Source organism: Coccinella septempunctata, chromosome 2 (genome assembly GCF_907165205.1).
Source record: "Coccinella septempunctata chromosome 2, icCocSept1.1, whole genome shotgun sequence".
Classification (NCBI taxonomy): domain Eukaryota; kingdom Metazoa; phylum Arthropoda; class Insecta; order Coleoptera; family Coccinellidae; genus Coccinella; species Coccinella septempunctata.
Window position 1 is genome coordinate 40373615 of NC_058190.1, and position 17969 is coordinate 40391583.

The 17969-nt window shown below is 35.0% G+C and overlaps 3 protein-coding genes across 4 annotated transcripts in view; 2 read left to right on the top strand and 1 right to left on the bottom strand.

The window, feature by feature from the left end:
• LOC123307158 (glutathione S-transferase D1-like) lies at positions 1-6350 on the top strand. The gene is made up of 7 exons (XM_044889375.1): positions 1-6; positions 119-273; positions 2060-2225; positions 4648-4706; positions 5007-5148; positions 5336-5500; positions 5586-6350. The coding sequence occupies exons 1-7, from the start codon at positions 1-3 to the stop codon at positions 5739-5741; spliced, it is 849 nt and encodes a 282-aa protein (XP_044745310.1). The 3' UTR covers positions 5742-6350.
• A 30-nt stretch (positions 6351-6380) lies between these two features.
• Positions 6381-13535, bottom strand: LOC123307159 (peroxisomal N(1)-acetyl-spermine/spermidine oxidase-like). The gene is made up of 6 exons (XM_044889376.1): positions 13380-13535; positions 10728-11104; positions 8531-8565; positions 7863-8449; positions 6685-6887; positions 6381-6632 (listed from the first exon to the last, which is right to left on the bottom strand). The coding sequence occupies exons 1-6, from the start codon at positions 13410-13412 to the stop codon at positions 6389-6391; spliced, it is 1479 nt and encodes a 492-aa protein (XP_044745311.1). The 5' UTR covers positions 13413-13535; the 3' UTR covers positions 6381-6388.
• Positions 13536-17112: 3577 nt separating this feature from the next.
• Positions 17113-17969, top strand: part of LOC123307806 (follistatin) — a 61873-nt gene continuing 61016 nt past the window's right edge. Inside the window, exon 1 of one of the 2 annotated variants that reach the window (XM_044890245.1) lies at positions 17113-17574. The gene's annotated coding sequence lies outside the window, so the exon portion shown is untranslated. The remainder of the gene's footprint in view (positions 17575-17969) is intronic. The other variant, XM_044890246.1, reaches the window with a different exon arrangement.

Consider the following 17969-nt stretch of genomic DNA (forward strand, 5'->3'; position numbering starts at 1 on the left):
ATGGAAGTGAATCGCGTCAGTTGCAGAACGTTGAGATCGATATTGTCATCTTTCCGAAATACTTAATTACTTTCTGAATAATGTAAAGAGTGCATTGTTGTTACTGATGAATCCATAGCAACTAATTCCTTCGGCTGTTCTTCTTATTGAAACTAACCTCATCAGGAATACCCATACAGTTGAAATACACGTTCCTGGAAGTGTATTCTTTTTATATTTCGCTAAGCTGGGTAATTGTTTGGAAAACGAAGGCGTTGTGCCTCTCAATAATAAGTGAGTAGGTTCGTGAAATATTTTCCTCTTCAAGTTGATAATGATGACAAAATTCACAATAATTTGGGTACAGATTTGCAGCCGCGTGCTACGTGATGCTAACAGAGATTTGCTGTACGATGAATTTGTAGGAACGAGAGTTTCAACTTTTTGCCCAAGCCTAAATAACTGTAAATTCTAGAATTTTGAGACGAAAACGGTCTCAAACTATTGTATTGGTGACTCAATGATGAATAATTCGTGGTCAAACTCAATTCTCTTCGGCCGTCACCCTAACATGCATATTCTAATGAAAAAACTAAAAAAAGCTAGTATTTGATGTTTCCAGTGTAGTTGGTTAGTTTTTTATAAGTAAGGTCCGGTCAAAATGGTCAAAATCAGGCTAATAATATGGTTTCGAACCTCAGAATTTTTTTTTTAATATTCTAAATCTATCGTTCCAATTGAATAGAAACTCACTAAACAGTCGTAAGGTACGGAAACGAAGATTATTTGTAGATGATTTCATAAAGATCGCATTCCTAGAATATAGGAAAAAAATCCCATTTTGCATCCTAGCAGCATCTATAAGAATACGCCCAAAATCTCATATGAACGCCGAATATTGGTTTTCAGTACGATTGGACTGTATTTCTCGAAATATTCTAAGAATAATAACTGTGTCCTCAAAAAGAAGCCAAGCAGCCCTGGGCGAGTTCGGGATCTGGATGGGTGACTGCCCTTGTTGTGAATTTGAAAAAGCACTCTCCTGACTCACGTCAGAACCTTCCTAAATTTTTCGTTGCTAACTGAATTTTGAACTGAAATTCGATTCCGAAACAATAAACATAAAATACAGCGCATTTACAAAGGCGAGTCTTTTCCTGGGCAAAAGGCAGAAGGTAGAACTCATCAAAATTAATCATTTCACCAAACATCGCCTAAATAAATTATCAAGATGCCGAAATTATCATTATCGAATTCGATGTGAGAAATATGAAAAAATTCAGACCCTGTAATTATGAAAGTGCTTGTGACATTGTTTGTCGACAAAGTGCCATTATCTACAGTATCTTTTACCTCGTTTTACGTCGGGTTAGATTATGTGAACAATTTCGAATACGAAGATCGAAGATTGCGGTGAAAACTTCGAAAAAATTCTGTGAATAATTAGACAAATTTTATGGGTGAGATTCTTTTAATTAATATTTCATTTATTGGACTGGTGATTCGATGAATCTTTTTCTGTTAGGGTGGGAGGTATCGAAATGAACCATTTCATAAAAAATAGTCCATCAAATTACAATATATCTAATAAAAGTAAAATACGCTCATCGTAAATTTCAATACCAATTATCCCATTCAAAGACCGACAACGAGAAAATATTCTAAAAGAAACCATGGTTGTGTTTCTCGTGACTTTCAGATAATTCAGATCACAGACGATCAAAAATCATATCATCAATGATTTGTTCAATTTCCACATCTTGAAAGTTTTGTATAGACAATTTTTGATGAAACGCTTTATTTTGACCAAGCTACCTGCTGTTGAAAAAAGACTGTATATGTGTATATCCCACACCAAGAAAGATTAACAAGGGTATTGTATCTCTTCTTACGCCACTTGATATAGCGAGCTGCTCTTGTTTGAAAAAAAAAAAGAAAAAGTCATTGCATAAGGAGTATAAGAACAACTTGTAATATTCGAAGCATTTTCTATTCATGATGATATGCATTTGTTGAAGACCTGAAGGAATGCACTTCAGGAATACTAGATAGTCTTATTATTGAACTATTATTTTTGCAGGATCTTCGATCCCAATATGACCAACCATACCATAACATATTATCATTTTCCTCTCAGTCCACCTTCTAGGGCGGCACTGCTCTTGGTTCGTGCTTTGGGCATAAAACACGATTTAAAAATAGTCAATATAACTAATGGCGAACAGAACACCCCAGAATTTTTGAAGGTAAGTGACGAATCAAGAAATGCTAGGCCTTATAGAAGTTTTTCAGAGATTTGAAATTCCTCTTTTGATCGAATGAAATAAACGAATATATTGAATTCAATTCGAGCTTTGTTGGCCTTGAAATTTCACCAACACAAGTTCAAACATCCATAGTATGATTTTCAGACATGGGCAGAGACAACCAGTTGTCTCTGGACATGGATAATGCTGTCTAATAAAAAAATTAAAATTTAATATTAATTCGGAATGGGGTTCAGCATGAGGTTCAAGTGAAATGTACAGGGTGGGCAAAATTCGTTGTCTGTCGAGAGGACAGGCCCGGATCTACGATTTTTTCTGACCGGGGCAAAAATTCATGATGGCGCCCCCCCCCCCCCCTCCAAAGTTCGTAGGAAAAATCTAATTGCACATTCGTCATCGCTTTCAACCCGAGTTATTTTTTTCACTAGTTCGAGGTCGTATAGATTACGAATATGTAATTAGATTTTTCCTAAGATGAGTACTTTGGAAAAAAAATCACTCTTATTTTTTTCCCATTGTTCCATCAAAAGATATTTCTTCTCATTGTTCCTTTAAAAATTTTTCTTTTCCCAAAATACTCCCAAAAATTGCATATTCGTAATCAACGACCTCGTATTAGTAGAAAAAATGACTCGGGTTGCAATCGTTCGAAAAATAAAAAAGTTTGTATTTACAAGAATGTCGTTTGCAACCCGCCCTCGTCTATCGTTTTTACCCGCGCTTCATGAACGGAATTATTCCGAACAAAAATTTATTTTTTCAGCTACATATATCGACCCGGATCATTTTACATATTATTTCAAGGTCGTAGATCACGAATATGCAATTAGATTTTTGGAGGATCAGTATTTTGAGGAATGAATCACTTTTAGTGCAAAATTTCGGAAATATTGGTCAACTTTGAGGAGCTGTAGCAGGCGTAGCAGCTAGAAAAAAGGCACTAGTCATATGCTGTTTTTTTGGTGATGAATTGGTTCTTTGCAAATATAAAAAACCACACTTCATTCATCTATCACGAACAGTTCAGATTTTATGAATTTTTCCGCGAAGGTCCAAAATTTCCGATTTTCCATCGACCATAACTTGAAAAATTATTTTTTTTAAATATCTGTTTGCATATTCGTGTTCTGCGCCCTCGAATTAGTGTACAGAATGAATTCGGTTTTGATCGGAGACCAAAAATATTTTTCAAAAAATCGCCAACTCTGTATATATTTCATTTTGTGAAAACATTTTAAAAAACTCAATTTCATGAAACTTTTGTATAAAACATTTTTTTGTACCTCTCTTAGTAACAAAGTTAAAGGGGGGCTCAAATTATGGTGAAAAACTCGGTACATCTATGGAAAATGAAAGGATTAGTTTTTAAGTTATGGTCTATAGAAAATCGGAAATTTTGGCCCTTAGTTCCAGATGAGAAGGCGATGAGTCGGCAGGCAAAGAAATTACTGCTTGCGATGCAGTGTGAACATATCAGATCTTTCAACCTATTTCACCCAAGTGTGGCGGTCATTCGTAGATGACTGAATAATATGCAGTTAATTGATCCCTCATTGATTTTAAAGATTTTAGGCATAGTGATGGTTCATCATGTTTCCATTCTACATTTTCCATTTTAGCACTAGGAAATTAATTTTTTCCGAGAAAATCAAAATGGAAAAACTTTAACCTCTGGTTGATTTTGGCGCCCCCTTGAGCTGGCGCCCGGGGCAAGCGCCCCGCTTGCCCCCCCCTAGATCCGGGCCTGCGAGAGGATCTCGAGAACTATAGCAGCAAGAAGAAAACGGATTACACATTTACGAGCTCATTTTCGGAGAAACAAAGAATGGTAGCACAGCCTCTTATGATACTTCGTTTTTAGTTTGACAATTTCGTGAAGTTCTCATAACTTTTTTGTCTTTGAAGTTACAAACATGGAACTTGAACCTTCTACAGGCACTTTTTTACGTTGAGCTCAAAATATTTTTTCATTTCGAATCATTAGGTGAACTTTCATTTTTTTAAATGCAAACTTTTATTGAATTTTTATTTTTGAATTGATCAGTAGATTCTACATATGAAAGTGCCTAAGAAGGTTTTATTTTCAGATCTGTAACTTCAAAGACAAAAAAGTTATGAGAACTTTTCGGAACTGTCAAAATCTCAATTGTTTATAACTCGAAATCCAAAAATGAAAGGCCGATTCTGTTTTTAGATTTGGATTAGTCATGAAAAACGAGCCCGAAAATGTGTCATCCATTTTCTTCTAGTTGCTGTAGTTCTCGAGATCCCCTCAGTAGACAACGAATTTTGCCCACCCTGTAGATCCTTTCAAAATAAAATATTTCATTTGGAATAATCACAATAAAGTTTCTATTGCAAAGTATCATAGTCATTAGCCAATTAATAATATTAATTTTAGATCAATCCATTTCATACAGTACCAGCTATTGATGATAATGGGTTTTATGTTTATGATAGGCAAGTATCGATTTTCTTCAATTTTTGACCTATCAATATCCCATTTTTGCTGAAGGAAATTAGCACCGTGTTAATATTCTGATGTGAGAAATTGTTGTCAATTGCAATAATAAACCCATTTTTATCATAATTCAACATAACTCTTCCAATAAGCTTCATTTATGTTGGTTATTAACACATAAATTTTCCTCTCAGTAATCAGCATTTGCAATGAATATTTGAACATTTGAACACTTTTTTCATCCTATGCTGTACCTACCTATTTCTCATACCTACATTTTTCTTGATTTTTATTTTCAGCTCCATAATTATGAAATACTTGTCCAAGAAGTATGCAAAAGACGATAGTCTGTTTCCAAATGATACAAAAAAATGTACTATAGTAGAGGAAAGGCTCTATTTTGCTTCGAATTATTTGTTTCAATCTTTTAGGGATTATATAGTAAGTAACCAATTTTCGATTTTATGGTGAGGAATGAATGAATTCATTTATATAATAACTGATAAGCCTTCAGCCCCCATGACGCTTGTTCCATAACAGATGAAAAAACTGGCACAGATATTTTTCCAATGATCTGATATTATATATAATAGCACTAGTAGAATTTCAGCAACTTATCGATTTTCAGATTCCTGTGATGTTCGGAAATGAACAACCTAGTACAGAAAAAGCGAAGGCTTTCGATCAAAATTTGCGTCAACTTAATGATTTCCTCGAAAATGAGAAATGGGTTGCTGGAACAAACATAACTGTTGCTGATTTCTCCATCATAACAATTGTATCAACAGCTGAGGTGAGTTTTCTGAGTATAAATAACTTCTAAATCGATTCAAACATATTTACCAGTATATACCTTTTAACCTTCTACATTGTTTCAGGCAATTATGTTCGACGTTAATAAATACGCGAATGTATCTGCGTGGTATAAAAGATCGAAGGAAGCTATGGCATCTTTTGGATATGAGGAGATCAATCAGAGTGGCGCTGAACAATTTGGAAATGTTTTCAAAACGAAATTGAAGCAATTCGTTTGAAAATATTATGTCCAAATGGAATTAACGTGATAAATCAAATCAATTTTAGTTCCTCCTACTGCGACTCTGACTAACCCAAACTCACGAACGCATTTGCTTTTCATTTTGGGAGTAATTAAACTTTCTGTATGCACATTTAATCAAAATTCATAGGCAGATGAGAAAAAGTGCTGAAGCTGTACCTACTTGCAAGGTGCTGTATTTTTATAGGAAATGCTCTAGCTATCCATTCATAGACAAAAAGATATATATCAAACTGAAACATAGAATATTTCATATTTGTTTAGAATAATTTCTTCCCGAATCTACTCGCATGTAGTGTTTTTTTAGAATTTTTTGTTTTCTCATTTTGATGAAAATGTTCACGCCTTATAATCCTCGTTAATTAGTAATAATAGAAATGAAAATATACTGCTGCTCACATGTTGATAAATAATACAATACTTTGTAGATATAGATACTACCTAAATGTTTAAACAACAGACTTCAAAAAATGACACGTTGTTTTTGTACTAATGATAATCCCACTCATCATAAAGCAACAAAAATTTATAATCTCAGATACCAAAAATCCCCTTATTCCAATTTTGAGTAGAATGTAGTCAAGACCATTTTAAAATTTCGAACAAAAAACTTCTGTAGATGAATCAATTTTTATTGTACATTTGTATGATTTTATCAGCCTCCCTAAAACCGGATAATATTGCTCCATTGACTGTTGAATACTGAGTCAGATGGGTAGCTTCCCCAGCAAAAAGCACCACAGGAACACCATTCTCGTTGGTCAGTGGTTCTTCTAATACTGTTTGGAAGGGGACCTCTAAATCAAAAGTTTCTGGTGTTTCATAAGAGTAGGTTCCACGAAAATTAGGATTTGAATGCCATCTAGTTCTGAAAGAAAATCTTAATTTCTGATTATGGACAATATGGATTCGAAACTTACGGAATTATTTCCTCTGGTTCGGTGATGTTGTAGTATTTGCCGAGGAACTTATTTATAACTTGCATTATACCATTTTTTATCTCATCGTCGCTCATTTTTTCAACAGAGGGAGTTGCGGGGCCTGTCAGCCAAGCAACGAGGACTTTAGTATTGTCTGGAGCTTCCATCAGCCAATATACCGATGTTAGCCAGGATTTTTCTAGCTAAAATTGTCAGATCTCCAATTCATTTTGGCATGATGAAATATTTGAATGCACTCATGCATTAAAGAACTAATTATAGCTACATCCGTTTACATAATTTGACTACTCTATATATTAATTATAGAATATTATTATTATTCAATAAGAAAATTTAGTCGAACTTTGTATCTATATTCTTAAAATAGTATAAAGCAGTCGTCTATCGTGTGTGTTTGTTCACTTTTACACTTGGCGGGTACTGAACTTTTTGATAAATTTTCATTTTTACCATCGCACATTGTTCGAGACTTTGTGAGACATGTGAGATATCATTCTGGATGATTATCTGAAATATTCCATGATGAAAATCCATTCTTCCATTTCGAAATGTGCATGAAAGGCACATGTTTTCAAATTGTTGGACCACTCAGGCTTTCTTTCATTTATTTGTCCACCACGAACGCTCAAATTTTCACAAGAATATTACTTACACAATACATTTTAGGATAAAGTTTGAAATTGGGATTTTCCCAAAAAATTAATTTTGCATAGATATGCAGAATACACCAATATATTGGTGTATTCCAGCAAGAATATTTTAATACGAAAAAACTATACACAGAAACTCAATGTGGCGAAGGATAAATCCTTATTTTGAAGAAAAAGATATTTAAAAAGGGTACATTCTTTTTGAAGTTTTTCAGAGCACCCAATAGTTTAATCAACTGAGACATTTATATTTCATTTTGATTTTTCTGACATTATCTAAATGGCCAACCTGTATGTGATTAGTTCATGCCTTAATTTTAGCAAAACTTTCAAGTGAAGAACGTATTTGAATTCTTCCATGTGGGGTTGAATGTTGAATGAATTATGTTTGTTATCGGTTATTTATGTTTAAGGCTCATTTTGTTTCCGAATTTTCAACTAATCTATTCTCATTGAATAACATTTTTATTAACTTCCCTTGGAATATCCAAATTCAATCGAACTTACCTTCTCCTTATCATCTTTACTCCATATTAAGGCAATTGGTGCTTCATTCCACCATTTTTCTCTGAATTTAAGTGCAACTTTCATGACATTCGAAAATCCAATTTTTCCAAGTACATCTATCTTCTTTGCTGGTAAATTCGGTTCGAACATTTCACCATGCTTCTCCTTCAACATACCCACGGAAGGGGAGAAAATTACATGTTTAGCTCTATATCTTGAGCCATCCCAACATTTTATTCCCACCCTATTTTTTTGTTTCCATTCTATCTTTCTCACAGCTTTATTGAGAGAAATTTTATTCTCGTAACCGATATTTTCATCATTCGAGCTATCAAAGTCTAGATTCTTCCCCATCAGAATATCCAGAATTGTTTGACAGCCACGTCCGTTCCATCCTAAGAACTGGTCACCCTCACAGTCCACATAGTTAGAAGCCGACTCCAGGATCACGTCGAACCAAGAATAAGGACCTTCGAGTATAGAGAAGAAAGACTCGCAAAGAGGTAAAAAGCTGCAAGCCATATTCATTTTATCCACATCATTCTCGTAATTCTTCAATACTACATTCTTGAACCTGTGAAAATGGACTTCGTTTGCCTAGCTGAAATTTTGATACCCTCCATCACTAGTAACACAATTATACAGGGTGTTTGACGTAGACCACTCACTAGAGGTCATGGGAGAACTAGCATATAATATGGAGCTGAAAATTTGTTCTGAGTAATAAATTATATATTCATTGAACGACATTAAAAGCTCCAATAAAGAGAAGTACTGTAAAGAAATAAAAACATTATAAAATTCTGGACTTCGGAAGTTAAAAATCAATAAGCATAGAACGAAAATAATCAGAGCAAATCATCGCCATTAACTTGAATACCCTCAAAAACTATTCGATTTGGGTATAAGGGATGTTTCAGATATGTTTTCTCGAGTAAAATTGATGTACGGCATAAAAAAAACATGAGTTTCCGTTTGAATTCATTGAATTTTCGTACCTTTCTTTAATTTGGGAACCATGACTTGAATAATCTCTACAATGATGACCTAAAGAAAAGCCACATAAAGAAATAATAGTTTTTTTTCTGAAGATTTCATTTTTGCCATAGAAGAAATTTAAGACAGGAAGGTACTTCCAACACAATTCTTTTCACAAAAATGTTTGTAAGTCGGAGACTGCTGAATTGATTCCTTCAGTCTGGTTTTGAAATTGTTTTTTCAGGGACTCTTATGGTGCCATAAAATACTAGGTGTGTTATAACCCTTTCAGTTGCTAGCTGAGTAAACTACAAATTCATGGATTTTCACGTAAATAATCACCTTTTATTTTTTTTTTTGAATTTTCATATTCAGATATGCATCTCGATGAATATTTTCTGGTAGAAAGTGTTTTTTTGTGATTTGATTAATTCCCTCCTGTAAGGAGTTGAATAGTGATCAGTGATCTAGACACCCCTTGGTACGAATTTTCAGTTCAATATTTTCCCTAGTTATCCCAAAACTACTTGGACGGTCTACGTCGATCACTCTGTAATGTTTGAAATCTCTGTACCAGAAATTGGTCTCTTTAAAAGTACATATTTCAATGACTTCCTATACGTTCCTACCAACACTGAAATATTCGACGATTCCTGAGCAATTTAAAGTCAAAATATTTTGTCTTACAAAATTTTTATATTTATTTCATCTTGGAATGTTTATGAATATGAATGTATAACTTGAATAATCCTCGACGTCAAGATTATCAATATTTATAAGAAAAATTGTGAAGTCGTTTGATGGATAGATATTATATGCAATATGCAAGTTTTCGTAAAGTTGCGACAAAAATGTAAATTTGAATTACCTTTAAGAATTGAGGACTGCTGTAGCTTTCCAATCTATACAGGGTGAGTCTTTGACTCATAGAAATATTTCAATAGTAGATTCTTGAGGTCAAAAGAAACACTTTGTTCCTATACCATTTCTTCCGAATCGACTCGGTTCGGTCCAAAATATACAGGCTGTTGAAAAACCATAAAAAAAATTCATTTTTAGTTCACAATCGGTTTTATTGAATAAAATGAATTTTGGAATATAGTTTTTCTTTTATTTGATGAATCATTTTCGAATACAATATATCACCCACGTCTCCCAGTTTTCTCATTATGACCATTATGAACCATAAAAATTCGAACTCTTACTGAGCTGGACGTTATCTTATGAATATTTGAGTGTTTTGTAAAATAAAAGTATTCTCCATATTTTCTCGTATAATGCGCCGTTTTCGAGTAATTTGATGTTCAAAAATTTAAAAGTGTCTGTGAAATTTTAAAAATTGGGTACTTTGGCTGAATACAACTCTGTTTAAATGATCCACAGTTGTGTAGTGTCACAGATTTAGCTAGTTATTCTGAAGGTAATTTTGTTTTTCCAGGGGTGGCACAGATCATTTTGAAAACTTTAAATGGCTAAGTATATCTTTTTATCAGGGCTGAATCGGAAAAAAATTTATAGGAAAAAAGTGTTTATTTTGACCAGAAAAACCTGCTGTTGAAATATTTGTACGAGTCAAAGACTCACCCTATATAGTAAATCTACAAAATAATGTTCAATTTCTCAATATGGAAAAGAAATTTTTGAATATACGCTGTAGATTCACTTCTCACTTCAGATTTCTGATTCCTTATTCATATACAATGGGTTGCTCGATATAGGGACGAACAAAAACTACCAACATAAGTGAAATCAGTAAAAATAATCGTACATTTAGTGAAATTTTCTTCCTTCCGTAAAAAAATCTATTTTGGTGAGATCTTTGTATCTAGAAGCCGACTTTTGAGTGTAGTGTGGGGCTGTAAATATTCTTCAAGTTCAAGTGGTTACCTGTCTGTGAATACTTCTCCAATCGATTTCTTCACTTCACTGTCGTCTTCGCAAAAGTCTTCAATAAGATCCATGACTCGATCACTGAGATCTTGATCGATTTTCCTCCCATCAGAAAAATAACAGATGCTTTCTGTGAGTGCTTTCTTTTTCTTGAGGTACTCCCCAGCTAGTTGTACCACAACATTTCCCTTCTCCCCGTGTACTTCTTCAGCGCCCAAGTCAACAAACGCATCTCCTAAGGGGATACTGTGTATTCTTCCCCCAATCCTGTCTTCAGCTTCTAGGATCCTCGTTTTATCTATACCATATTTGATGAGTTTGGTGAAAGCCGCTATTCCAGCTGCTCCAGCTCCTATAATAATAACATCTTCATCCTGTAAATATGGGATTTGGTTTCAAATTTGATGTGTTTCAAATTCTGCAGATATATCTTGAGGTATTTGGTGAGTTTCTATATCGAGCTCTAATACATAATATACCAAATGCAAAGCAAAACAAAGATTCAATCGACTCTCAAATTGATTGGTCCTTCGATCTTCGATAAGTAAAGAAAGTATGGTTGGAATTTTTTTTTTAATCACGAGTGCAGATGTGAAATATTGCGAGTTTCAATAATCTGAACTACCACCCCTTCCCTCAATGCAAGTACGAGAACTTTGTAGGATGATTTGAACTAAATTGTTGATTTCTTCTTGAGGGAGGACACTCTGTTTCTCAAGAACTGACAAAAAACCACACTAGTTTTCATCATATAATCCATGCTAATAAGATTTAAGTTGCAAGCAGACCAGTCTCACCCGTGTCATCTTCAAGGCATTTTTGAATTTTTTGAAGTCTTATCATGGTATATAACTTCAACTGAATATCAGCATGCTCACAGGGCGGGCTGATTAAAGGAGACTGCTCTGTATCAGCTGACTAAAGTCCTTCAGAGTACCCTGAATAACAAAGAAATCACAATGTGTGCCTTACAAGACACAGGCACTCACTTGACACAATGAAGTCACTCAAGGCACTCAAAAGGCAATGGGTGAACGATACCATTATCAAATATAGCTGGGATACAGGTGGGCGATCAAACCACCTCTGTTAAGCAGGAGTAATATATCCCCTTCTTTTAGAGCCTAATATTGTATGAGATTAATTACTCCACAAGCTTCGAATATATAGGATATGCTGACGACATAGTCCCAATAGTTAGAGGAAAAGTCAAGAGAATTTCATGCGATTTAATTTAATGCAATAGAGCCTCAGATTATCAAGCAATAGAGCTGTTCTGTGGGGCTGAACAATAACCCAACCAAGACCTCAGTAACCCCATTGACCTTCAAGCTATGAAATCCCTCTCCTCTCTCTAAATCGAAACGATTATATAGAAGATGATAGAAGTCAAATATCTGGGAATTACCTACACAATGTAGCGAGGTCTTCTAAAACAAGCATATTGAGGTAACATACTTTAAGCAAGCCAAAAAACACCTTATTGGCTTGCAGAAGTACTTTTAGTAAGGCATAATAGACTTTAATGGCGTGCAGAAGTCTAGCTTGTAGGGATGCAACCCAAAAATACAGCGATAGATGCCAAAACACGTCAGAACAGTGACAGGAGAACTTCGATAAAATACAAAAGTTAACCTATGTTAATTCCATAGATGCCAGTTCATTAGAACTCTAGAAATGGAGGGCCCAATTGCCCAATAGATCTTAAGGTCGTGGTGTATGGAAATCCTCCTTAAGTCTACAACACCAACTCTGCCAATTTGACCATAATTTAATCTGTTGGCATTATTGATTTTTTCGGTTCCGTTCCCCAAACACTAAGCTAATCGTTCGCATTTTTTTTTGGAAAAGGCCTCCATTTTTTGAACCTAACAATTTATTGGCGCAGAAATTGTCAATTATTTTCCCCTAAGTAAAACGGGATTTTCAGATGATTTTAGTAACTGGCATTAATTTCTCTTCCAATGTAGATATTTGATATTGCAATAAAGTTATAATCTTTATTGTAATTGAATTTCTCATTATTTTTTTATTCTTTCACAATATTTAGTACCCACTACAAATAAAATCTACGAACTCACATTATTATTTTAAATGAATAAAACAGCACACTAAGTGGAATGGTACATATTTTTACCAACAAAAAATTCTTCTCACATTGAATGAAATTAAAATTCATTTATGTACAAATGTATTTTTTTTTTTGGTGAACAATTGTTTATTTTAAATACTGGATGATTAGTTCTCTGGTGTGTTATAATAATTGCATATGAATAACCACACTGCTCATCAATCGAAGTCCTTTCCTTGGCGAAAAAGAAACTATATTACTTACTTACACTTACTTCTCACACTGCTTCTAATGACGATTGAGCAGGCGCAACTGAATAAGTAAGACACGTGCTTTGTTGACTTAACCTCCATAGCGCAGAACACTTGATAGTTTTGAGTCTCTTTTTCAAAAATAGTACAATCTCAAAGAAATGCGTCACCAAAACATTATAATTTAATTACTGTTATGTTATATGTTATTGTACCTATACCCATATAAATCAATTCATTATTCCCACCTAGAAAATAGTTGCACTTTGTACCACCTTGTGAAAAGATTATACGATAGTAGCAGAATATCAACGATAGTTTACTTACGATTTCTTCCCTATTTTCAGCCATAGTAGCCATAATAGATTGCAAGTTGTGGATTTCTTACTTCACTACAAAATTTTTAACAACGATCAGATATAGAGAGAACAGTGTTTTAATGAATTCTGATAAATGTTGCCACATTTACATGATTTCTTGGAATCCCCGAACGATTTTCATTGAATCTCAAAAAATAGACCAATTCATAAGTGCTCGAAGATTTATGCCCAGATAATTTAAATCATCAACATCATCATCATATCATGTTTGACATAAAACACATAATTTTTCATTTCATTTATTTTTTATCACTTTCTACCTTGTTTTTATCAGACTAGATTAAATCTCGAGATAATTGAGTTTAGAAGAGGCCAAAATATTTTTAAAACTCTGGAATTATTATCTCCAGTTTCCCACGACGTTTCTCTATTACTATTTTTATTTCGATAGAAAATAGGGGACCAATGCAAAGAAAAAACTAATAAAGAAATATATCCTCAAAGTGTACCAAGAATAACTTACACTCTTCATGGTACCGAAAATATAACACCTCAGTTATTTTTCTCAATTTCGTGTATTTTCAAGTTTTAAAAAATAAAACTTGAACAGTTCAGACCATGAAAATTTGAAATGCAAGGCTTCAGAATAATGAAATTGATTGAAGATGAAGGATGAAAGTCAGTTTTATTGGTTAAAATGAACATCTAATGCCTTCTCTCAACATTTCATAAGAACTTGTCCACTTCCAACAATCTGGACATCCCATGACTCCAATATGTCTGAATATGCTAGGTTCGAAGAAGATGCAGACTTCTTAAACTTTCTTGTTATTAGGGATGAAATTGGTCACTTCTACGAGCCAAAAGCAGAACTGGACTGAATACATATTTCGCTTTAATTAACTAACAAATTACATTCGCACATGTAGTAAGTTCACCACTGGAAAACTCAATTTTTCTCCCGTTACCAGGAAAACACCTGAACTATCAGTGCTAGACCGTATATCTCAGTCTGTGAAATTTAGTTTCTCCTCCACTTCACTGTATTTACCTAGTTAGTTCTAGAAGTGTGATCAATCTTCTGAAGTGCAACGTATTTTACCAGAGATGTAAAAAAATCTGAGTAAGACGAATGGTAATTGATGTTTATCTACGGACGTTTTAAATCCAACGCTTTCCGATAGGGTGAAATGTGTGGATCCATTTATTTCAATTTTTCGTCCATTGAAACCGGGGGGTAAAGTCTGTTCGGATCGGATTGAATTACCAACAGGAAGAAATTATTGTGGGATAAGATGGACTATTTCTATTTTCCTCCAGGAGGGTAAAATAGAAATTAGTCTCCCGCAGAACATTTTTCATCGTCGGATGAGCAGAGAGTTTTGGATTATTGATTTCTTGATCCAATGCATCAGTGTAAGGTGCTGGGCTTATAATCATTAAAATCTGTTGCTGTTTTCGCTTATTTCAAGTATTCCCATAACTCCAAAAGTTTTCATTTAAATATAGTCATTATTTAGAAAATTACCCCTCTTTTTTAACTGACGTGATACTGAAATTTTCATCGAATCAGCAATTTGAAATAAGAAAGTACTAGGCTGTTTCCTATAAAACCGGAAGTTACAGGGAGATATGAAAATATTTGAGGGAGAAAGTTCATTGTCCTAACTTGCAAATTTTCAGAGCACCTTTATTTTTTGTTTATTGGAAAATGAATAAGTTAATGAAGCCGGTCAGATACACTTTTCAAGATGTAATCAACTTAATAGATATACCTTAATCTTACACTTTCGAGTAAGTTTGATAATAAAATGTATATTTGTTTTTCACATTTTCGATGCGGTGTCTTTTATAGATTCCCTATTGCAAGGCTAATTTTTGGCATAAGTATTAAAGAACTTCACATGGTCCAAGGTAAGGTATCCACTTTACATTGATACTAAGAATTAGTTCAGACGCATACCACAACAAGTGTTACGATCTGAATCGAACTAGCCAATTTGCCATCCTTAGGGAAATGAGAGGAGAACGCCCCATCGAAGAAGAGTAGATGCTGACTATGGATCAGGTCTCATTTGAGCAACACAATTCACACTCCGATGGAAAATATTTGGAATTAACGGACCCTAATTAAATGCTAGTACGAGGATGTATTTATATCTTGTTAGCCTAGACCAGTTCCATGCAAATAAAATATTGCGTTACCATAGCAACGAACAATAACTCATTAGAAGTGTCAGTGTGAAGTTTGAGGTCAAAAAAGTAAACCAGAGTTACGCAATAAATTAAAACAAAGAAGATGTCCACCGAAATTGTGAATATCAAAAAATTTGAGTATCGAGCCATCATCAAGTACCTGCATTTAAAAGGGTTAAGAGGTAACCAGATTTACGAAGATATGCTTAATACCCTTGGTGATCAATGTCCTTCGTATGCGACCGTGAAAAATTGGACTGCAAGCTTCAAATGAGGTAAATTTTCCATTGAAGATGATGACCTATCGGGAAGGCCAGTTTCTATGTCAGTCCCCGAAAATATTGATGCAGTTCATGAATTGGGCTAAAACGGCTATCTGAAGCACTGAATATTTGGACATGAGAAAAATTGCTGCAAAATGGATCCTCAAATGTTTGAATGTTGACCAAAAGCGTAAAAGGGTAGAAGCATCGCGTTAGATCTGTGCTTGATTTGAAAACGATGTAGACTTCTTAAACCGAATTGTTACAATGGATGAGACTTGGGTACATTCCTATCTAGAAACAAAGCAACAATCGATGGAATGGCGACACTCTGGTTCTCCAAGACCTAAGAAGTTTCGTGTCCAAAAATCTGCTGGAAAAGTTGCTTCAATTTTTTGGGATTGCCATGGAGTAATCATGATTGATTTTTTAGATAAGGGTAGAACAATAACCGGTGATTACTATTCGACATTCGACCACTTTGCAGGAAAAAATTAAAGGGAAAAGACGCGGAAAGCTATCCAAAGGTGTTTTGTTTTTGCAGGACAACGCCCCTGCACACAAATCTCATGTTACCATGCAAAAAATTCGTGATTTAGGGCTTGAATTACTAGAACATCCCCCTTATTGACCAGATTTGGCTCCATCCGACTATCTTCTCTTTCTTCAATTGTAAAAAAGCTTAAAAGGTCGTAAATTTTCTTCCAACGAGGAGGTAATAAAAGCTGTGGGGGTCTGGTTTGCAGAGCAAGAAGAAACATTTTTTTAAAAGGTCTAGAGACGTTGTAGGTTCGCTGTAATAAATATATCCAATTAAGAGGAGAATATGTTGAGTAATAAAATATTTTGACATTGAATTTTGTTTGGTTCTATAGTAGGCTAAGAATTTTTCAATATATCCACGTAGGCAGTAGCTTCTGAGTATTATTAATACTCTAGTGCCATCTAGTATTCAACGAGATCCTATTTAATTATCCGAAGACTGGAACTCAGTCATGTCTGTGTTTTCAGTGATTACGCTCGAGTAAATCTCTAACTACAAGAAAGAATGATGTTTTTCGACACCTCTTCGGATTACTGTAGGTTAATTTACTAATGAAGCATACTGTATAAGTTAGATTGTGTCTATGGACTGAACTTTTAGCCAGGGTGTTGAAAGCACGACATGAAGACATCAGTGAACCGACGTGCAACGTTTTTCAGGAGGCAGCTACGGTCTTGCGTCCGTCTCCGGTCCTGATGGCAGGCTCGTCCTGTCGCGGCCTCGTGTCCGGCGTGGTCCTGCAAAGCAGCAGGTGGTGCAGAGTGCCTTATGATGGAGTCTCCGCGATAGGCGCGCGTTGCAGTCTTGCCTTGCCACAGGTGCACTCACCTGTCGGCTAGCGCTGCCTCACTTGTGCATTCCCCGCCAGAACTTTTTTTCGGTTCGACTCACGGCAAAACCTGCGGTCGTACTCCACCTCAGTCGATTTGTGGCAACTCCACCGTCCGGTCTTGGGATCCATCCGAGCCAGATTGAACATCACATGTGTGTGTCTATCGCCCCATCATCTAACGCTCTGTAATTCCCAACTAGCGAGAAGTTTCTTACGCTTCCGTGAAGCGGCGGGCGGACGCGTGTTTAGAAAACTCTCCCCCAGTCTCGAATTCATTTCGTGATTTTTTTTTGTTGGCCTTTTTTTTCCACCGGTTCGTTTTGGTGTCCGCCGGCCCGAGGACGGTCCGAGTGAGATTTTATTTTTGGTAAGTTGCTACAATGTTGCAGTGGAGTAACGTATCGGGATGCTAGATCAAAAGGTTCTCTGGAAACTTATTTCCGGTACGTTGCACCATCAGTCCCTCAAGCACTGCGTTGCCTTCACGTCTGGTTTCTGGAAAAGCTGCCCGATCTTCCACGTCGATGTTTTTTCAGAAAAATAGGAAAAATCGCAGTTTGACATTTCCGAACGCAGTGATGATCAAAACAACTATGTTATTGCCTTAAGTGCATAACGTTTCATTTATATAGGTCAGATAAATACTGTCTTCTGTCAAAATATAACAGTTCGGTTTACACACATGGCTCACCAGATAATATTTCATATTTTTCAAAAATAAATCGACAACACTATTACATGATTTCGATGACAAAATCATCA